We start from the raw sequence: 23,257 nt of genomic DNA, 5'->3' as shown, positions 1-23,257 counted from the left end.
ATTTATGGCTGTGTCTTCCCACCGCCTCTGTCTGGGTTTTTTTTTTGTTTGTTTGTTTGTTTGTTTGATTTAGCATTTCTTCATTTTAACGAACAGGAGCCCTGGACTGGCCTCCAGTCCCCGATTCAAGATCCTAAGTACTTACTGGCTTGCACAGGTCTCGGTCAGTTTTTGCTTCCATCTCCCAGACGTGGTGGCCATCTGGAACAAAGGGCAGGAAGAAATCTGTCACTTCGTGTGGGCATAGTCTGTCTTCAACACCTTCCAGGTGACCCAGAAACCGAAGATCAGGGAGGGGACAATGGGAAGGAATGGTGACACCGGGGAACGATGGTGTCTAGCTGCTCAGGGTGTGGGTCAGGGCAGAGCTTCCTAGACATTTGGCCCTTCCAGTGATGAGCACCGACCAGATTCAGAGCACTGGCCTTGTATAGTTAGTAAAGTCCAAAGACAAGGTCCCGTGTAACTTCTGAGCTGGAGGGACCCACACAGTCAAGAATGTTTCTAATGGTCCATCCTTGTATCTATTTTTACATACATCTTAGTGGCCCCAGCACACATCAAGAGAGGATTCCTACCTCAGCCTCTTCTGAGGGAGACAAAAACAGAAGAGAGATAGAGGCAAGGAAACCCCTGAAACCCAGCAAGGCAAGACATGTACAGAGCCCAACTTGGGGCTGCCACTTGGTGCCTTATCCCACCAGCCTCCCTGTGTGTTTTGGGAGAACTCCGGGCAATGCCCAAGCCTCTGTCCAGAGGAAATGCTGAGGAGAAGAAAAGGCTTTCTTTGGGTATTTCATGCCACATCAGGACCTGGAAATGCAAAACACGTGGTATTTTTAACCTTAGTCCAGTGGCTGTTTGCATGTTACAAAAAAAAAAAAAAAAAAAATTAAAAGGCTCCCATAGGCACAGTGAAAGCTCTTATTGTTCTCGGCTGGCGGTGAGGTGTGGACCCAGTGCTCAGAGGAAGGGTGTCTGCCACTCACAGGCCCATGACCTGGGGACAGCTGGGTGGCTCCCGAGTTGACAGATACCCATCCCAGCTTCTATCTTCTCCAATGAAGTCAGTTCCTGAGATGAGCCGTTAAAGCGGCTCATGCTTGGTTTCTGCTCCCAGTCCATCTGTCTGTTGCTAACCCTGCATTACTGATAAATCAAACACCAGCTCCTTCCCTCAGTCCCGGACATGGGTGGGTGGAGGGTGGAGGCACAGGGTGGAAATGTGAGTCATCGGAGGCTCCGAGAGCCACCCAGGCTCACCAGGCCACAGCAGCCTCCGAGACGCTCCAGGCCCCGAGCAAATCACCCATCGGCTGAGCCCAGGAAGAGCTCTAACCGGATTCCCTAGCCGCACCCCTCAGAGAAGACAACAGGACACTAAAAATACACCTGGCCATCCCTAGAGCACTGGAATGTCATGAGCAGTGGACCCCCTGGCCCTGGCAATTCGGAGACTTCAGCTGAGAAGAAGAAATGTTGTCACCATGTCACCACAAGGGTCAAGAGGGAAGTGCCGACATGCAGCTCTCTGACCACGTGTTGGCTGTGCAGCCCTGCCACATGCTGTGCATGTGAAGATTAGGTTTGACGTCTACAAGGCAGAGGCAGCACAGTTTCTGAAATCTCCCCAGGCAAGGCCACTCTCTGGCGGCAGAGAGACTGCAATGCCTCTGCCTGAGTTCAAATCATGTGGCAAAAAGTTAATGAAACGTAGGCATACAGATGGATTGGACACTGTGGACATGGCCATACAAAATAAGAAAGGTCTTTTCCCTCCCTTTATCACAGCTGCCTGTGAGGAATGCTCCCTCCATCAGAGTGACTGAGGAGGACATGGTGAGCTGCCATGACACGCTGGCTAGCTCCCATCCAGCACCATGCCTACCACCAGCAGACAAGACGGAGCTCCGTTCCTGTCTTCTAACTCGTACCAAGTTAGATAACTCATCGGATTCCGTTTCCCACTGAAATATGGTTCCTTGCAGCCACCAAGGGGCTGCTGTCAATCACTTCCTCCCAGGTCAGGGTATTCAAAGCGCTGGTCCCATTTGGACCTCGCTCCTCCATCTGCAGGTGCCACACAGTGAGGAAAATGAGTGATGGTTCTTCTTGTTCTGACATAGCTGACCGGACTTTCAGATGCACACAGGGCAGGCTGCTTCTAGCAGGAGCCCAGCAGCCCAATGCTGTGGAGGTGGCCCTTTATAATCCTGAGGAAATCATCAGAGTGTCAACCGCGAGGGGTGCCCATGACCCAGAGGAGCCCATGGCATCCTCAACAAAGAGCCCATGCTCAGAGCAAGTTAACACAGCCCTGTTGAGAATCTAGCCTCTCCCAGCAGGGAGCCAGCCGGCCATCCTAAAAGGGCCTTTGTGTCCCATCTTATCGGGAGCTCCCTAGGCTCTCAGTAGGAAACTGTGCTCCAGTTCAGAAGTAAAAATATTCCAAATCATTAGGGAATTCCCTGCAGTGTGAGTCATAGGAAAGGCTTCCCCACCACACCCACCCAAGGTTTCCACACAGCCAGCCTGCAGGTCTGAAACGGCTCCACTGGCTGCAGGACACTGCTGCCACCACAGGCCCACAGGCCAGTCACAGGCCAGGGAAGGGGCTGAGCCACTGTTTCCAGCTCAGGAGTGGAGAGCATCCTGGGATATGTTTTCTACCTCCTCCGCTCGGTGGGGTAGGAGGTTTCACCCTTCCTGTTCTGCATCTGCACCACACCATCCTCGAGAGGGGCGGGTCCAAACATCCCAGCATGGTGAGGCCCCAGGATGGGTGTGTAGGAGGTTGGGGGAGCACAACAGAGGCCGTGCAGAGCTGCACTTCAGAGGGGCTCTGATGTGGACAGCCTGGTACGTGTGTGGGTTCTCTGACCTTCCGTGCACCATGCAAGCTGGTATATACAGATGTGTAACCCTTGAGTCTCTGCTAGGGAAACTCCTTCAGCCAATGACCTTTGAGGTGCCTGTTTTTCTCCAGTTAGGAGGTCAGCTTTGCACTCCTCAGCAGCACCCCAAGGTAGACCAAGACTTCCCAGCATTTTGGAAAACAGCCTGGTGGCACTGGCTAGCTGAGGACAGACGCATGCCCAGGTATGTGCCACGAGGAAGGCTCAGACACTCACAGAACCTTGTTTATGAACATTCACAATAACTTCATTCATGACGAACACAGAGAGTGGAGCAACTCATGCCTATCTACTGGGCAACCTATCTGTGTGAACTGGCCACATGGAAGTACTGGTCAGTCAAAGAAATGAGCAGAGCACTGGGCTCTACTACTAGGGTCATGAAACTGCCACCCTGTGAAAGAAACAAGACAGCAAAGCACAGACACCGTCTTGACTATACTGCCAAAAAGTATCCCAGAGGCAAATCCACAAGGTGTGGAGGAGAGGGGGGATGACGGGCATTTGGATGGGGAGAAGCGCTGATGGCTTCTCGGGCTCTTTGTGGCTAACACAGACCACCTGAAGCTTGTGACTCAGCAGCCACTCTGTCCCAGGGGAGAAGGGGACAGGTAGTCATGGTGCCATGTGGGAGTCTGTGTGGAAGAGCATCACAGTTAGGCAGGGTGCCAGAGGGCTGAGGACCAGGCTTGCCCTTCACAACAGGTTGCTTGGCTAACTAGCACTCTGGTCGGTTGCAGGGTGGCCCCCCCCCCCACTTCACACACACGCACAGAAACACACACACACACACACACCCATTCTCTCACTAGACTCCACCCCATTAAATCCAGCGTCTCCCACACAGCCACTCCAATGAGTACTTCCAGAACCAGAGCATCAGAGACACACCCATCACACCTGTGCCACTGCTCATGGAAAAGGGACCTCTCTCATCAAGATGAATGCATCCTGGGCACGGAGCAGACAGCATAAAGCCACGGGAAGTGCACCCCATGAGAGATCTGGTTGTTTGCCGTCTGTAGACACTAGGCAGAGAGGTGTAACCCAGTGGGACTGTGAGTGCTACGGCCAAATGGGATCCTACAACACTCAGGGGAGAAGATGGTCAAGGACCAGCTGCTCATTTGTAGGGACCCTGTGTGGCTTCCATCACACTGCCCAGGAAGCCCACCAGCGATACACAGCTTGTCAGCACCAGGAGCTAAGGCAGACCCCTCCTACCACGGAGGCCCCTGGGAAGCATCTAATTTCTGAATGCCCAAGGTGGGTCTATCATTGCCTTTCCAATTCATTTCCTCCTGAGGTTCTTAGAAATGCTGTCTGTGCAAATGATTCGGGGTCCAGTCCCCCAGCTTCCTTTACTCACTGGGCCAGTGATTTCTGGAACCATGTAGAGCTGGGCATGTCTGTGGGGCAGAACTTCAAGGGTGTTCTCTCCCCAAATCTTGCTGAGTGACTGTGGACGGTAGCCACGTGGAGCCTTGCCTGACCAGGTCAGCACAGTGGTATTTTTATGCCCATGATGAAAACAAGCACATGTGCAGAGGGCTGATGACGTACAGAGCCCGGGCGCAGACGCTGTCCTCTGATCCGGCCCACCCCAGCACCACAGCCAGAGAATTGGAAAAAGGAAAGCATTTTCCTACAGCTGGTCACTGCTTCAGGGTATGTGTAACGCCTCCAGCTGACCCTGAGACACCCGGTGAGTAAAAAAGCCCACGGCAGCTGCATCTGGGGGACTTTCAGAAGTTCTTGAGGAAGCAGAAGAGAAAAGGTCTCTGTGGCCACATGGCTGAGGCACGGAGATTATAGATGGCAGGAGACTGCCTGGCGACAGGAACAGTAGGAACTACGGTAGATGAAACATGGCTGGTTGTCTCTAACTGTAACAGCCATATGGTGGAAAGATGTCACAAAATTTGAGGTGCCCCTGCTCTGCACTGCAAGTGGCAGGGACATTCCACCTGGGGCCAATGGAGTACTCGGTCACGTCACACATGCACATACTAATATCACCGCATGCGCATACACACACGCTGACAGACACACACCTCATGACACACTGACATACATACACATTCATCCACATTCGGTTAAACATCAAACACTGCCATACACACATGCCATATACATACGGACGCACATACCCCATACTGACACCCTCCACTCCCTACATACTGTCTTAAAGCCACAGATCTCCCTGGAGACTTTTTCCTAGACACGGGACAGTATGTCCTTAAGTCTGCAACCATGAGCACACTCGTACTTTAAAAAATAAACCAGAAGTGAGCAAAGACTGTCAGCTATATGCACTGGAGACTGAAGGTTCCCAGCTATGTGCTCTAGCCAGGAGTGGGTGCTATCCACACAGAGATCCCTTGGGATGCATCACAATTAACATGCAGGCTGAAAGTCTGCAGAGAGCCAGAGAACATGGTCCATGAAGAGTCCAAGGTCCCCACCCCTCCCAGGGCCCTGCTGTCTTCAGCTGTCAGCTAGCAAGGAAGTACAATCCCCATCTAAGCACCTGCTCTACTTCAGAGGGATGGAACGTGCCCACCTGCCAGTTCTGCCTTCCTGTGTCCATTGAAAGAAACACAGACGACAACTTGGAACCGTTTCCCAAACTCTACCTTCTGTTTGCATGCTCCAATATCAGCCTACCCATGCCTGTGTCCCTGCACCCACACCCTCCCAAGCAACCCAGGAAGGGTCAGCCGGGAAAGCAGATCCGTGGGCAGCAGAGCATACCAGGTCTGTGCTTTGGGGACAGACATATCTCGGGGCCTCAGAGGGCAGTGGCGCTGAGTGCAGGAGATGGCATAAGTAGGGTCAGGTGTCACCTGTCTGTGCTGGGGTTTGGGTGTTCAGATGGCAGTTTCAATGCAGTAACAGAAGCCCAAGCAGGCTTCAATAAGGTTTTTAAACAGAGCAGAAAGCAAGTGTATAAACTTTGAATACAATGCCAACATCTAGAGTTGGGTGGTGCTTTAGAAACCCGCACCTTCTGCTCTCCTTGGGTCACTCTCCAAAGAAGAGTGAGCCTTCCTCAGGAAGATGCCTCTCGTTTTCACTGCTCAGAGATCGGGGAGCTCTCATTCACATTCAAACATGCCCCCCCCCCGAGGCTGCACGTCTGAAGACACAGTCATACTTGGGCAGACAGCTGGCTTGTCATCTCCCATGACAGACACCTGCAGCATTTGGAGTGAATGGGTCGAAAGTCTGCCACAACATCTGGCAGGACGTGTGGACCCATGTGAATGCCCACACACCTCACCTTCTACCTCTGCTTCCTGAACAAATATCCTCCAAGGGTTAACATCATCCAGCAGTGTTCCCCGATACTCAGGAATAAACCTTTGACCTTCATCCTTAAAAGAAAGTCTCATTTCAACCAGTAACCAGTTGCCTGACATGATGATGAGGCCCGAGGAGAGCCACAGCCTCTCCATTATGGATAAGCCAGAGGCATGCTACCTAATGCCCTGTGCTATCAATCCCTCCCAGAGAGCATCAATGGATGACCATGGTAGGGGCCAGCCTCAGAGACCATAGGGCAACTTCCCTTTACTGCTAAGTGCAGAGGCAGAGTGAGGTATGCATGGTGCAGGAGCTAGCCACTGGCTCTACCACCCCTACCCAAGTCACTGCAGCAGGAACGCCCCAACTCCCACGGCCCTCCTGGGAGGGGAACCGCTCTGATGGATACACAGAACCTTTGAGTCATTGAACATTGTGACCCAGAGCACTGGATGGTGGCCCACAGAATAGCAGGGTACCTGTGACTCAGGCATCCTGCATCACACAGGGAAGTAACATTAGAACACAACCCTGGCTGTAGTCCCGACTGCCTGACTCAACAATGGTCACAACAGTCACAGCCACAGGGGTGGCCTCTTCCAGAGAGGGTAACAACTGCCCAACTCGCAGCTTCCACACAGCTGTGGCTCCTCGCCCCCCAGTGTGGTCCTCCTGCAAGCAGCAGTTTAAAAACGGAACTTTAAAGCGGACCAGACATACTATCAGAAGACAAGAGTCCAGTTCTGCTATTAATTCAAATGGAGTTTAGTGGTTTCTCAGAAAGAAACAACTAGAAAAAGCTAGTCTCTACATACCTTACATGGTATGGTAGGTTAGTGATGGCATTTGCTTAGAAAACCAACTGTAGAGGAAGAGAATTATGCAGATGTTGGTTTCCTTCCTTAAGAAAAATACCATTTGCATGAACACACCTGAGTGGATACGCAAATAATCTAATTATAAAAAAAAAAGAAACAACAAACATCGTCTAGACAAAGAACTGCAGTGTTCCCACATGCTCACAGCTCACAGCGCTGTATGCATTGGTGACAGCTACTCATGTATTGCATGCCTTATGTATACTGGAGATCACCTGCAACCTGGGAGAGTAAGTCAGGGACCCAGCATGCAACCTCATGGGCTTAGCTTGAAGGCAGGAACAATCTGTGAAGTGGGGGGCCTGTGGTCAGTGGAGGGCTTCTCACTTAGTAGGCAGGAAGGTGAATCTCGCCACTGCACCCTTATTGCTGCACCATGCCAGGCTCCGACCCAGCTGCCTGCTATTGGCTGAGAACTGCCAAGTCTACAGCTGTGATTAATTCTCCAAGGTGAGAGGCACCATCCTAGGCTTCCCCATCCTGAAGAACCACAAACAGGCAGGAAAGCTGTCTGGATCCTGCCTTGTGACAAGGCCAGGGGAGGCATGGCTGTCCTCAGTCTGAGCACAGAGATGTACTCTGTGCAGGGTGCAGGCGTTAAGTCTGTGCTCCTCATCCGACAGGGAGGTGTGCCCGAGGTTCTGAAGGTCAAATGGTTTCAGAATGAACCTCCCCAGAGAAGGGTGTGGGCACTGCTAATTTTTCTTTATCATTGTACTTAGTTGGGTTTTCTTTATAATTTAAAACATATTTTCCAATTATATGCATGATTACAGAGGCGAGCCGAGTTAAATCTGAAAGCCTATGTTGATTGAAGTGCTTAGGTTTCCTGTGAATGGCACAAAATCAAGACCCCATTATGGAGGCTATTGAATGACTCCATGCTTTCCGGTGATTAGGGTAAGTACCGACTGACCACCTCCAAGAAAACTCCAGTGGGTAAGTAAGAAAAGGAGGAAAAGTATTTAACACACCCGCCTTGAGTAGATGCAGCCCTGGCTGCCCATGTGGCATACCTGAGAAATGCCATCTGGAAGACCTGGGTCCAAAATTCCAAACGCCGTACAGCGTTTGTAGAGGAGGGCAATTGAGGACCTCTGGGTCAGTGCACACCTACCCACAGCCACCTGAGAAGGCTCATGCCGAGCTTACCCCTTGTTCTTTAAAACTGAACATCAGTGGACTAGGTTCTTTCTATTGTGCCCAGCAGCCTCTTTAGTCAGCACAGCTCTACCAAGTTGCTGCTTCCATCTGAAGTCAGAAAGAGTCCCCACTGTTCCAGAAATGATAAGCAACTGGCCCAGTGTCCAAATGACGTGACCTGGGCTGCCCTCTTGGCCCGTGGATTACACAGACACAATGGTTTCAGATGTAAAGAAAATACACAGTGCACACAACTCTTCAGGACATCACCCTTTCTGATTCCCCATATCTGCAATTAATAAGATACTTCCATTATGGAACAGTGTGAGAAGAAAGCTGTAGCTGAGACAGTGCCTGATGTGAGATGCCCTTTTGTATATGTGCTACTTGTATTGGTTGATGAATAAAGCTGTTTTGGCAAATGGCTTAGCAGGGTAAACCCAGACAGGAAATCCAGAGATATAGAAAGAGAGTAGGCAGAGTAAAAGAGATGGCATGTAGCCACCGAAGGAGAACATTACCAGTAAACCACGGCCCCATGGTAATATATAGATTACTAGAAATGGGTCAATTTAAGATGTAAGAGCTAGCTAAAAATACACCTGAGCCATTGGTCAAACAGTGTTTTAATTAATATAGTTTCTGTGTGATTGAGTCTGAGCGGCCAGGAAACAAAACTGCTGTCTCCTTCTGTAAGTGCCAGTATCATGTTTCGTCTTCTAGTCGAGATCTTTATATGGTACAGGGGTTCGTGGAGATGGACGGCACACTCACACACATGGCTGTGGCACTGAAGGTTCCAGTGACAAAGAAAATACTGTCCTGGGCTGTGATATCCATGATATGGACACCAAGAAGGTCAGCAGGTTCATACTTAAATCCACTATGGTACTAACTGGCACTTGCTTAGGGGACTGACTTCCTAGAGAAGTCAAGTGAGGTCTCCCTCACGAAAGGGAAATGGGGAGGAGGAAGCCAGGAGGAAGGGCTGGAAGAGCAAAACAAAAACAGGTCCCAGGCCTGGTCTCCACTCTAGGCAACCAGACGACCCCAAGCAAGTACCTTTGAAATACCCAGCCTGCAGGCTTCTTTAACTCAGATGCCAAGGGGAGCTTTCACCTGACTTTCAGCAACACAAAACTGCAAAGGGGATGCAATCACAGGCTATGCAGAGCCCTGTGGGTAACTGGTGACTGTCTGCCTGGTGACTGCCCATGCTAAGACCAAACACCCTTCTGCAGATGGATCGTGCAGGTGGAGAATCTATATCTTGCTGACCAGGAGCCGGTTTCCAGCAGCAGAATAGGTGCTCACCCACCATCCTGGAGAACATACCTGGAGCTTTCTCCACGAAAATGACCTTCGAGTCTTGCAGAAAGTTATGGCCAGACAGCACCATCTTCTTGCCGCCAATGACTGGGTAGCTGTCCGTACTCTGCTTCTCCACAAGGGGCAGCTCCTGGGCCGACCGCTGGGCTGTAGCAGAGGAGGTCATAGTTGTAAAGCTTTGTCTTTGATGTCTGGAGGAACCCTGTCTGGGAACCCCGTGTGCTGCCATTCAAGATAAGGGACTCTCCAAGCCCTGAACTTTGTAGAGGGTCTCAAGCCGTGCTCTGTGGACTACCATAGGTGTTGCTGCTCCAATTGGTCAGGAGTATAGCAGCAACCCCATCAGGACATGGTCCACAGTAAGAATGGAACGCTCCTTCAGAAGCTGCCAGCAATAGGATCGGCGATTCCTAATGCTGGCTCCTGGAGTGGAAGGGCAGTGAGACCCTCAGAAGAGCTGGATAGGAAAGCCAGTCCTAGTGTTAGACTGAGCCTGGGGGCAGGGGCAAAGTGGAAAGCTTGACAGGTGTCTGGGAGGGACCATGTGGAGCACTGGCAGCTTCAGGAGGGCAGTAGGTGCAAGGGACTGCAGAGAGAGGGGTGACGTTCTCAACATCTGTGTCAGATGGACGACCTTGACACCCTTGAGTCAGACAGTTCAGGGCAGCGAAGAGTTCACAGAGAAAAGGATCAGCCTTAGAAATTTGTCTCCAGAGGCTTGAGAGAGAAGGAGACAGAGGGCAGAGCCACACGGCTTCAGTGTGTATGACTGTGGAAGGTTCCACTTGTTCCACGGGAAATTAGCTGGATACATAGGTGGACCTGCTCCACAGTCTGGGGGGCCACTGACAGGGGGAGTTGAGCATGGAACCAAAGACCCCATGATGGGAGTCTTAGGAGACAAATCCAGGAGAGCTGGGGAGAGGCAAAACTGTCTGAAGGCACCGAAAATAAGCAGCAAGGGCTGGTAGAGACTATGTCTCTCCACAGAGGTCTGGCTGGTCCTATATGAGTCCAGTTCTCAGCATGAAGGGAAGTAGATAGGATGGGAACCGACAGGTTTTCAGTGACCAGGCTTGCTAACCAGGGACCAGCCAAGCAGAGCATAAAAAGGCAATAGCCATACCTGTTGCTGGTCTGGTGGCCACCGCACATATTAAAGGCAAAAACTTGGTACAAAATTCAGGTTTGGGACAGGGTGTACAGTCTACTAGCAGATCATTGGTTTACCATGCATGGGGCTCTGAGTTCCATCCCCCCCACGGACTGGGGAGATGGAAAAAGTAGAAAAGAGAAGGAGAATAACGGAGATGCAGGTAGCAAAGAGAAGGGGGAAAGAGGAACTGGCTGGGTAGGAAAGAGAAGAGAGGAACTCAGAAGAGGAAAAGGAAAGGATAGAGAGGAATTGTTTCACTTTGCTCAGTCTGGTGACTGCAAAGCCAAAGTTACTTTTCCCAATTTCCCCCAAATAAAGAGGGAATAAATGTAGATATGGTCAACATGACTGCTTCATGGCCAACTTTGTTTTTTTTTTTTTTTTTTTTTTTGATGTCTGTAGTTGCCAGGGGCAGGAACGTTGTGTGCTCTGGTCAGGTACTAACCAGCTTCATGTGGGATATGTTCCCCAGGCAGACAGACACCCTTACGGTGATGCAGCAGTCGGGACTCCTGCAAGGAGTCCTGTTTCCCAGGAAGTAGGCTGGAGCAGACCTTCAATGGCATAGTTCAGTTCACAAATTATAACTACAGCTCATTCTACTTCTACTTACAGCACTCGATGGGGTTTGAGGCCACCTGGAGAGACAGCGTGCGGCCATTGGGCTGTGGGATGTGAACGCGGAAGACCAGCCGCACCCTGGTGTTCTTTCTCCCGATGTCTGTCTCCCCTTTCCTCAGCTCTATGTCCGAGTTTCTCAGCTTCAGGATCCCAGCACAGTCAATGCTGCCAGAAACAAAAGCCATGGCTTGTCTTTAAAGCCCAGCACCGAATATAGAGACGCACCAGCCATCTGGCTGCCAGGCCAAAAGACTTAGCTGTCCTAGCCTGTTCATGTTGAACAGGCCTCCCTGAGGAGAAGCCTATGGAGAAGATTACAGCATCTATGCATGTCAGAGGATGGGAATTGAACAGTTATGTAGACTGTAGTCTCCACCTGGGACCCCTGGAGACCAGACAGTCGCTGTCCCAGACATCACAGACACTCCAGAACAGCTCTGAGAGGAAAAGCCTAGAAGGATATGCCTTTCTGTGTGTCCTGCAGTGCTCTGCTCCCTGTGTGTCCTGCAGTGCTCTAGCCAATGTATTCAAGGTCTGAAATATTATTCTCTTTGTTCATTTTGATATCTTTTATGATTTGTAAAACTTGTCTTCTAGGGTTTCACATAATTTCATTTTACTTCATAATCTCATTCAAATCTAGAGTCCAGTAAAATGTTCCAAACATGACAAAAATCTTGATATAATAAAACCATATTCTTCCCCCATACAAGAAGAGAATAAGCATGTATCTCCCATGCCAAGCAGTTGTGTGGGGCCCTGTAGCTCAGCACGTGTGCGTGCGCGCGCGCGCACACACACACACACACACACACACACACAGCCTTTAGAGTATGTCTTGCGCTATGTGGCTGTGTTAGCTGATGGCTGCTCCCTGGTCCCCTGCTGGAGCATGCTCTGTCACAGTAGCCCCAGCAGCTGTGGCTGAGCCTGTCTCCTCCGAGACGCGCTGGCTCTGTCCTGTCCTTAGGAAGTCTGGATTATACAGTTAGGGAAGGAACCTAGGGGCTGACAGTGAAGTCCTGATCAGTAAAGCCCTCAGATCTGTGAGAGGATGACACACACACAGAGCTCTCCCTTTGCCATGGGCTTAGAAGGCTTCACGTTATGGAGAACTTATCAACACACGCACACAGTCTGCCTGTCTTCTGCCCTTCCCTCCCCATGCTGGCCTCCTCATGTGTGAACACATACCCCAAATTTACCCATGCCCATACCTTTGCATGTACAGGCCCCTTTGGTAGACATCGCTTAGCTGAATGTCACTGGGGAGACACAGATGTTGGAGAGCAAGATCAAGCCTTCCAGTCTGCACCCAGTCTCCCTTCCCTGCAGTTTTCATGATGGCCTCCTGCTTATGCGAGCTGTCATCTGTCCCCAGTCTGGGGTCCTGGTTCAGTGTGACTCCCGTGGGAACTACCAGAACACAAGTTCTCTCTGCTCCACTCACAGTTTGGGGCCCTCTCAAAACGTCATACTATGTGATGTGCTCTAACGAATTCCTTTCTAAGCTAACTGTGTGCCTGTGGGCTTTGTGCACCAGAGCTGGCCACATCAGCCACATTGGCAGCTTCCACTGAGAACACAATCCAGAGGTGTTGCCCTCCCTACCTTTCCGGTGTTTATCTCAACCATTTCTTGAATGAGCGCGACTGCATTCAGAAGTAGTAAACAGGTGCTGTGCTTAGGCGCCAAATGCAAGCGTTGGGGGTAGCGTTTACAACTCTGTGATTGAGACACACTACATAGCAACTGACAACCCAGAACGAAGCAAATCTGTTGTCGCAAATATTTGTAAAGTTCCTTCAGGGCTGAGCTACAGGGCCTGGGGCCTGGATGCTGGAGCAGAGCCCTGGGAGCTGGGGCAGAGCCTGGGAGCTGGGGCAGAGCCCTGGGAGCTGGGGCAGAGCCCGGGAGCTGGGGCAGAGCCCTGGGAGCTGGGGCATAGCCCTGGGAGCTGGGGCAGAGAGCGGGAGCTGGGGCAGAGAGCGGGAGCTGGGGCAGAGAGTGGGAGCTGGGGCAGAGAGTGGGAGCTGGGGCAGAGCCCTGGGAGCTGGGGTAGAGAGCAGGAGCTGGGGCAGAGAGTGGGAGCTGGGGCAGAGCCCTGGGTGCTGGAGCAGAGCCCTGGGTGCTAGAGCAGAGCCCTGGGTGCTAGAGCAGAGCTTGGAAGCCTATCCCCAAGGGAGCCCCACTCAGCTTACATGGCTCGCATGTTATTTTCCGGAAGTAGAGGGATCTCCAGGACTTTGGTGTTGGACAGGATGGCTTCGTGGCTGGTGGTGGAGACTGTCTTCCCCGTGATCCGGTGGACCTGGTAGAAGGCATGGGGCCGCAGGAGGCGGTCGTCGGCTGTCCCAATGAACAGCTGTAGCGTGAGCGGCTCATTTTCCAAGTAACCATGTAGCTGGCAGGAAAACAAAGAACTCCCAGTGAGCTCCGTGCACAGAAACATTGGGTCCATTCGTCAGCAGGGGAAAGCTCAGAAGGAAAGCCGTGCCCGGTACCCAGTCCCTCAGCTTCATGGGGTGTAATATCAGTACTTCTTAAAATTATAATACAAAATGCAGCCAGGCACAGTGGCACACACCTTTAATCCCAGCACTTGAGGGTCAAAGGCAGGCAGATCTCTTAGTTCACAGCTAACCAGAGTCTATGTAGAGTGTGTCTGGACAGCCAGAGCTACACAGTGAGATCCTATCTCAAAAATAAAAATAAAATAAAGCCTCACTATCTTAAAGGCCCTGGGAATCTAGATTAGAATTTGAACATTCCTGGTCCTATCTTCAAACAATCATAACACATGTTCATATACATGCATCAGTGTACACATGCACTCCTCACACACGCCACCACTCAAAGTCCATCAGGCCAGGAGCCCAGGACCCACAGCCTCCACTCAAACACATGATAAACATTTAGGCATGATTCAAGCGCCCCAGACAGGTGCAGGTGATATGCCAGCACAGGGTGATGCTGGTCCCAACCATAGAGGATCCTAGGATAATGTGTTAGACAGAGAGACTCACACAAGCTGAAGGAAGTCGATCTGCAGGCAAGGCTTTGGCTCCTCGCTCTGCCTCACCCCTAGCAGCTCTGCCCCCTCCAGTCATTCTATTCAGAGTCTTGAGATCTGCCCACCTCATGGGCCATGTTTACAATGTCCCATAGTGCCCCACTACCCTGAAAGAAGCCCGGGCTGGATGACATACACTGTGGGATGCAGGGACTACCTGTGCTTGCAATGAGCATTGAGGTCCTAGTCTATGACGAAGTACAGCCTCCCCTAGTCATTGTCACCCACTTTACCAAGGGCTAAGGCTGCAGCCCCTCATGGAGGCCGCAGGAATAGCCTGGCCACAGTGGGGTAGAGGGGCTGAGGGCTGGAACACAGAACTCAGAACTAAGAGGGGCATGTGGGTGGGAACCTGAAATGAGTTGCTGGAGTGTAGGGGTTTGGTTTCAGCACCCTCAAACAGGAGGGCTAAGGACACCCCTCTAGAGAGCAGCCAACAGTCTCTGAGGGTCCTGAAGCAATGAGGAGGAAGCTCTGTGATGGAACAGACCTAACGGAAAAAAAACCTCAGCACAAGTAATGGATCCACAGATTCCTGCCAAAGGACAGGGAGGCAACAGGGAAGAGAGGTACGGGGACCCGAGGCTCTACCCACCTACCTCTTGCCTTCCCAGCGTAAGCCTTATGGGCTCTTAGAGAGTTGTGCCTTTCATTTTAAAACATTGGGAAGGAAACAAAGGAACCCAGGAATGGGAACAAGAAAATGAGACAGTGTGATTAGCTGCTCCTGGATTTTGATGTGGGCCTTGGGTATTGGGTTTTTACAAGGCAGCGGGCCGCTCGCATGTCCCTCACGCAAAGGCCTCAGCCACTGCCTCTGGCCTGATGCATGCCAGTGGCTCATTAGGAGAGGCACGGCCGTCCTGTGATCCACCAGCATGTGGCATGTGGCCAGTGCCAGCTCTACCTCAAGATGAAAGGACTGGGGACTAAGGCTGGACTTCAAACAGGTACCACCAAAATCCTCAAGGTCAATTATCAGCTCAGCGGCAGCAGCCGCAGCAAGAACAAATGTGTTCCCCACTCCTCAGAGGCTAATGGGCAGAGGCCCAGGGCTTTGTTGCCTCAAGAGCAAAGGAGGCCAGGTGGACTAGGAACCCCACAAAGGGCTCACCACTGACGACTGGAATGAAAACATACTGCTTCCACATGGAGGCTGGCTGACCTACGTATGGACTTGGGACTTCTATCCTTTTCCTGCTGAGCTGATACAAAGTGATAGCTGCTGGCAACTTTGAGAAGGCAAATGTGAGGAGCACTCATCTGAGGGATGACCCTGCACCCCAACATTTTCTTCAGCAAAACCTTCTGCTTTCCAATGCAAAGGCCTGTGAGGCAAGTGGGGATAACTTTCTGTGAGCCTACGAACTCCTTTCAACCCAAGAGACTCCTCAATACAGACATGCAAGGTTTAGGCTTGAGAATAAGAAATGGCCCAGAGACCTCGGTGCCCATTTAACATCTGTGTCCACAGCCCAGCTCAGGCTGGAGGAACCATGCCTCCACATTGTATTAGCAAAAGATGCAGACCCTCCTCTAGTTCCTGTAAAGGGAAAGAAACTATTTCTGAATTTGAGTTCCCAGGAAAGAATCCTGTCAAATGGTCCATTACTGACAGCATTCAGGAGAGAAGGCTACATAAGCAAGCTGAGGGCCGGGATAGGGCTTACCCCGGTTCACTTCTGGAGATGCAAGGGAGCCTGGGGGCTGAGAACAGCCACCCATCCCTGTGGCGGACACCATGCAGACGTCACAACTGTGGACAGGAGAATCTGTGCTGCAGAGGTGGGAGATGCTGCTGCGGTATGCCTGAATCTGCAGCCACTCCCTGACACCATAGGAGGCTCCAAGAGAATCTTTGTCTCCCGGGCCTCTGCTCGGCATGACAAGCACCTCTGATTCCTGTTGCAAATCAATGCTCGTCCTGTGACGAACCCTGGATGCATGCGGCGCAGCCGACAGACTCCGACCATCACCTGGGTGGTTTTATAAGTGTCATCCCCTGCATGAGACAGTCTGGTGTGGCAGTGTAATTGTGTCTGTCTTTCCCTGCGTACTCATAGACACTAGGTCAGGTTGGAAAGATTTCTTTCTGGGCTTGGGTCAGGAGTTACGGGCCAGGCATCTGTTTCTATTTTGTTATGTAGTCACGGCGCCCATGAACTCAATCACTTCAGACAGATTCACTAAACACCTGGGTGGATATTTTCAGGTGGGCTAAGCACCAACGGTACATACATGTGAGTGTGAAGGGTGCCTGCAGACCACAGGTAACCAGCCATTCTGAGACAACAGCAGTGAAAACCCTTGATTAAGTCTGGTGAGTCAAAGCGCAAAGGAATCTCTCCCCAATTTGCCGTGGGCCTAGTTGGCTAAATGGATGGATACTACATAGAATCTCCCACCCAAGGCCATCAGCACAGAAAGCTACCTCTGCCACCTTAGGCTAGCAACTGTCTAAATCTTCAGTGTGGAGCACAAAGTCCCTGCAAACCATGCCCAGCATGGTCAGCAACCAAGGTTGGTTGGTCCAGGCCCCTAAACACCTGGGAGCCAGGCACTTGCTTCTTGCAATGGGATAAAAACACTAAGAAACCATTACTCTGTATTGAGCTAGAATAGTTTTACAATGTGATGTGCTAAAGTAAATAAATAAGTAAAAATCAGAAATTCAGAGGCAAATTGTGCCAGTTAGTATTCTATCTTGTGAAATTTAACACAAGAATATATAAATGAATCTACAACCAAAACCTTCTCAGTGGGCAATCCTCAGAGAGGCCCAAGGCCAAGCCTGGCTTGGGTCAGATGACTTTAAAATGACAACTGAAAATTCCCTCAGGACCCCTGCTACTCCAGGCTTCCTACGGGATGGAAGGCAGTGAACACGGTATAATTTTATCCTTTAGAAACATGCCATTTCAGTGAAAATAGGAATATTTAAGGCTTAACCTGGGAGGTAAATATCTATTATTTAAAGCACGAAGTTCACTTTAAGAGACGAAATCTAAGCTGCTTCACACATCCCACAGCAGGGACCGTCTCCCTCCGGCTTCTCACAATGTCTGTCAGAACTACATCTCTAAAGTTACCTGTCAAACCCAAGTCTCCTCGGCTTCCCTCTAAACGAAGCAAAATGCATCACTTCGTTTGCAAGGCGTAAGCACTCCTCAGTTTCCTGCACATTAAAATGTTTGTTTTTAGCTTCTGTGCCACCTCAGCACTTACAGAGGGAAATGACAGGCCAACGGACTGATGGAGGACAAATTTATTCAGTGCTGGAGTCGGGCCAGCGTGCACACCTTCCTACACGGCAGAGGGAAGATCTGAATTAGCAGTGCCAATTAGCTGGGGAAAACAGTTTGCCTTTCAGCCAGCCATTCTGACTTGGTTACTAAGCAAAGGACAGCGTCATGTGACAAGTCTTCCACATAACGTGCACTTGAAATAATCAACTTAAAGGGAAATCTGCATTTAAGACCCTGGGTAACACGAGCGTGCCACCACGTCCCAGAAGACGAGAGGTATCGGCTCACACACTGGCCTCGCTTTCCCTCCTGCTGGGGATCACACCAGGGTGGGTTTCACTATTTTTTTGAACCCAGCTCCCTCCATTTGGTTAACCAAGAGTCCACGTGTTTTACTAACTCACACTATCTCAGACTGTTCTCAGCCCCAGTTCTTCATCACAAACACCACTGCCAGGAGACGGGAAGCTTTCTGTTATTATAAGTTCTGTTTCCCTCTCCTGGAGACTGCAGAGCATTGGTCTCCAGGCAGGGCACAGAGGCACCCTGGGAATTCACCACTCTGCCCCGGAGACCTCGATGCACCCACAGGAGCCAGGTCTGAACCAGCTTCCTGCCTCACAACTTGAGAAGGTGGGAGCCAAATGTCACTCTAGTGAGGTGGGGGCTACCACGCCAGCTTCAGCGAGGGGCACAGCCCTGGGGAGCTGCTATTCTTAACCATGGTGACCCCCTTCAGAACAGCCATCACGGGGACATCACCACAGCTGTGGAACTGTTTGTCACTCCAGATGCCACCATGTCCCTGTCTGGGAGGAAAGGAGTGACCAGTGGGGTCAGGACCCCTCGCAGACACTCAGTAGAACAATTAAGGCACAACTTCAGAGCCAGGCTGTGTGGTGCAGGACCATAATCTCAGCACTCAGAAAGCTGAGGCAGAAGGATTACACATCCAAAGTCAGCTTGGGCTATAGAGTGCGTTCAAGGCCAGCTTGAGCAACTCAAGGAGACTGCTATTTCAAGATTAGAAGTTAAAATGGAGATTAGGGATGTAGGTCAGTGGTAAATGATTTGCCTAGAATATATTGCAAAAACAAAACAAAAACAAAAACAGCTTCACATACTCAGCAGCACCTGGAAGGATGCCAGACAGACACTGCTTGTCCTGTTCTGCCTAACTAGGTGGGAACACCCACTGCCTGAGCTCCTGTGTCCCAGCAAATGGGCTCAGGACATAAGGTCCCAGAGCTTCCCCATGAGGCAGGCAGGCACCGGGCAGAGCTTCTGGGCACAGCTCCCTAGCACAGAAGGCAAAGTTACCATCATTGCTGTTCAGTGGGCTACCCACAGAATTTCTGTCAGTGACTAAGTGTCTACACACAAACTATTCCCTGGCTTTCCGGTGGTACAAGTGTGTGTGTATGTGTGTGCGTGTGTGCATATACTGATATATGTGACATGTGTATGTCTATGCATGTGTTTATACATATATGAGCATATAAGTGTCTGTAAATATGACCTACTGGGATTCGTGTACATGTGTATGTTATGAATGTACGTAGGTATGTATGTGTGTATGTGGTGTGCATTTGACCCTGAATTGTATGGGCACACATGTGTTTTGGAGCCTGTGCAATTTGTTTCATGAATGTGTGCCTGGGTGAGCAAGCACACGGTTATGGTAGTGTGTGCACTTGGTTTTGTGTGTGCACATATGTGTCATGAGCCCACAGCAGTTCTTAATTTATACAATGTAATTCTGAGGACTCTTCCCATGAAGACAATCATCACACTAAAGACCAAAACCATCTTTATAAACACAGACAGTTGTTCCTCAGATCCCGAGGAATGGTGGCCAGTACACACACGGCCCCTTCCAGTAAAGGCCGAAGCTGAGGGCCACACAGGGACACCATGAGAGGCTGCACGTAGCTCCTTCAGGTCTTTTCATGTACACATTTTCTCTACCTTTCTGAGAAGTCAAATTAATAAAAAAAAAATGAACAGAAATGGGCGTATCTGTAAATACTTCAAAGGTATGCAAGCTAGAGACCACGCACACTGATAATGCCTGCCAGGCCCTCACTGAGAACCTTGCATGTGACACCTTCATGGGGACTTGATTCCCACTGGCAAAGTCATCCCACCTTGCTGAGGGCCTGAGGCTGATCCAGGCCTCTAATAATGAGTTGTTTAATTTACTCAACGATGTCTCAGAGCTGCAGGTGTAACTCAAGAGGCAAAATGCTTGCTTGGTACACCCAAGGACCCAAGCTTCATCCCCAGTGCCGTGAAGAGTCTCTCTGAGGAGAAAGTCTGCCGTCCTGAAGCCCCAGTGAGAAAGCATGTGCTGTCTATGGAAGCACTGGACTCAAACATGCCTTTCCTTCCTTATGGGGCCCTGAATCCAACCTCCCACCTCCCAGGACTACCCTCTCCCCAGAATCTGGTACAGTTTCTCAGATAAAAGGCCCTAGTGCAGGTTCTCATGGAGGAAGCCACACTCCACGGCTTTCAGAGATGGACTGTGAGCTTCATGGCTCGCCTGCAGCTGGAACTGGTGAGGTGTTTGGCCGGTCAGATTTTAGAACCCTGGCTTCCTGTCGTCTTCATCCATGGCCCCCTGAAGCACTGCACACGTTCAGAGAGCGCGTTTGCAGATGCTTCAAGCGCCGCCTGTCCTGGGGTCAAAGGGTCCAGATCCACTTTCTTATAGGGTCCTAGAAAGTGAGCTTTGGCCCCATCCCAGGAAATAATTCCCTCACAAATTTCCTGTTTCCTCTCCTGGCCTGAAGAAGGCTGGGGCAGACAGGAGGTGGGGTAGGGGGACACGGCCTGAGCCTCAGACCACCATCAGATGTTAATTCTATGACGTGTCAGGTAGGAGCCACAGAACCGCTCAGAATGGACATCGGAGGACGCTGTTCACACCCACAACCTGGATGCACCCGGATGTGCATCTTAGGCCAGCACCCCTGCTCTTCTCCAATGGCAAACTTCCTGCCTTGCATGCTGGCTTGGGAGAGTGGGAATCCCCACCCCCACCCTTGCTGGAAATGCCCCTTACTTGAAGGTTTCTTGGATGGAAGTGGATGGGATCACCCTTCAAGATCTGGGCATCAGCAAGGTCGGGTGTGGATATTAAATCAAGGGCATGTGATCGAATCACGCCCATCTGTTCTGCACACGCTCAGTGGGACTGTTGGGCAGGGCTGATTCCCGCCAGGCCTGAGGGGTCGAAAGGGCCAGGGGACAAAGAGAGGCACAAACTCGGGCAACATGCAGGTGGGGCGGACGGCACTGCTCTCCTCTCTGCGAGAGCCCCCAGGGCCTGGGTGTCCTTAGGAACTGTGAGCATGGCCGGGAATCACAGCCCAATCAGCCCCGTGCATACCAACCTGGATTATCTCTGTGTTAAGCATGGCATTTAGCATCCCTGAGGCTGGCCCTGCAGATGGCAGCCTTTACCCACTCTCTGTCCACCCAAATCCAAGGAAAGAGGCACCAAAAGCTAGCAGATTCCATTTGCAAAGCTGGTGAGCAGGTACAGAAACTCCCGACATAGGCTCCTCCCTCCCTACCCAATGGACTGGGAAGCAGCCGCCTGTCCACCCTCTGGGACTCATCCAGGCTCCACACTCTAGGCTAGTGCTTACCTTGTACACAGGGCGGAGGCCCCTCAGGAGCGGCCTCCTATACCATGCCAGGTAGTGTGTCGCAACATGCCACCGTGGGGATTTCAGACCCAGACATGCAAGGAAACCCCAGAGAACATGGCTACTGTCCTGAACCCTGACCCCTCCAGCTTGTAGAATCCAGCCTGTGGCTGCCAGCACGTTGGTGAATTTTGCTGTTTACAGTGTGGCTACCAGGGCTCAGGGCATGCGTTTAGCATGCACGGAGTAAATCTAAGAGAATTTGAGCCTTGCCGTTAGACTATTAGGGCCCCAGGAATGCCGAGGGAGGATGGAGGGCTGGGATGTGATAGGAAGGATTGAAGATACTTAAAGCTCACCAAGGCTTCTTGTTGCACTGGTCCCATAATGCTACCCTAGATCCTGTGTGTCACACCAGAGGCACCGGCTCTCCTTTTGTCCCATCTCTCGGCCCTGAGTTCCATGCTGAGGGCATCTACTCACATGACCAGTGAGGTGGGGACTGTGTGTGACTGCCTAGGCCAGGCCTGTGGCCCTCTGTGCTGATACAGAGCCAACTGCCTCCATCCCCACAGGAAGGAGCCCAGTGTTCTCCTCTTTCAGGTGGCAGAAAAAAAGGTTGCTGGGCCAGGGTAGGCATACAAAAATAGTCTCTCTCTGTACCCCTACCTCCCATGGTGGCCCCACACTGGGGACAGTCACACAACAGACTCGGAGACAAAGCACCAGTCCTTCCCCGACCGACTCCCGAGAGAACGCTCCCGCTATTTGTATGTTCTTCACATCTGAACAGCTGCTCAGGAGTAAACTGTGACACTCGGGGTGCCTATAGGTCCTCGGGGCCAGTGAAAGCCACGGAGTCACCAGGAAGGGGGTCCATGCACGGCCAGGAGCCAGCTGGAGACATGCCTCTTCCTGGTGACTGCTGCTAGAAACGCTGGTTCTTGTTTCGTCTCCGGTCACGTTCGGCACCCCAGTTCGGCAGCTGAGATCCCAGGGTAGGAGAGGGGCTCGACTGGGCCTGTCTCGTCTGGACCCTAAGAACAAGCTCGGCTGGCACGCGACAAGAGAGCCATCTGCAGTTTCCATGCCCAAGATGTCATCATTAAACTTTCTCTAGCCTGGAACAAAGAAGCCACAGCTTCCAAGTCTTCTCTGGGGACTTGGTGACAGGCCTGGAGGCTCCTTGTTTGCGGGGAGGGGACGGTTCTGCCTGTAGCCCTGCCTTGCCTTTGCTCATAGGCACACACAGTGGCCTCGCAGCTTCCAACTCTACTCGACAGCAGGGTTCTAAAACAAGCTCACATGCAGATACTGAGGGCCACAGGAAGCCCCAGCCTTGAGTACATCCGTGCAACTAAACAGAGGCCAGAGAAGTTTTCCAATCACACTGCTGTAGACAGAGCAAGCCGACAGGGCCATCTCCACTGCACTGTCACACTGGTGTGGGAGTTGTCCCCAGAGGTCTTCCCAGTCTCTCACCACCAGTTGTCTGTCGACCCTTAGCTGTGCCACTGGGAGCTTGAATGGTAAGTAAAGCTGCAGTGAGCTCAGGGGCATTCTCGTGAAACCCTTGTGCTTTCTGAACAATGGACTTGGGGGCTGAGGGCATGCGCGGAAGGGAGAAGCAACATCTAAGTGACCAACAGTCAGCCTGTGCGTGGTGGGCAGGGACTGGAAAATGTTTGCATTGAAAGGCCCTGAAAGAAGAGAGGACTCCGCGCACTGTCCAGTCAGATCCATAAAATATTAATCCAGACCTCATGCAGTCGGCTGACTCTGGGCAGACCAGGGCCAGCGCGTTTCTGCTTTGGGGTCAAGGCTGCAGTTTAACCTCTGCAATGTGCATGTTTTAACAGCTTGCTGCCCCAGGCAGAGTGAAGTGCTGCATTTTATACCTCCACCCCCACCCCTGCCCTGCTGCTTTGACCAGAA

The 23,257-nt window shown here is 51.4% G+C and overlaps 1 protein-coding gene across 3 annotated transcripts in view; it reads right to left on the bottom strand.

The window, feature by feature from the left end:
* The window catches only part of Nfatc1 (nuclear factor of activated T cells 1), a 108,278-nt gene that overhangs the window by 50,624 nt on the left and 34,397 nt on the right, over window positions 1-23,257 (bottom strand). For all 3 annotated transcript variants that reach the window (XM_050164992.1, XM_050164994.1, XM_050164993.1), the window contains exons 4-7: window positions 13,550-13,752; window positions 11,341-11,513; window positions 9,578-9,718; window positions 146-201 (exon numbers count right to left, since the gene is read on the bottom strand). In XM_050164992.1, coding sequence (XP_050020949.1) covers window positions 146-201; window positions 9,578-9,718; window positions 11,341-11,513; window positions 13,550-13,752 — 573 coding nt within the window. The remainder of the gene's footprint in view (window positions 1-145; window positions 202-9,577; window positions 9,719-11,340; window positions 11,514-13,549; window positions 13,753-23,257) is intronic.

The sequence above is a fragment of the Alexandromys fortis genome, unplaced genomic scaffold (assembly GCF_014885135.2).
Source record: "Alexandromys fortis isolate MF-2015 unplaced genomic scaffold, M_Fortis_MF-2015_v1.1 scaffold_160, whole genome shotgun sequence".
NCBI lineage: Eukaryota > Metazoa > Chordata > Mammalia > Rodentia > Cricetidae > Alexandromys > Alexandromys fortis.
The sequence above is the reverse complement of the archived record's forward strand: the minus strand, read 5'-3'. Positions and strand labels throughout refer to the sequence as shown.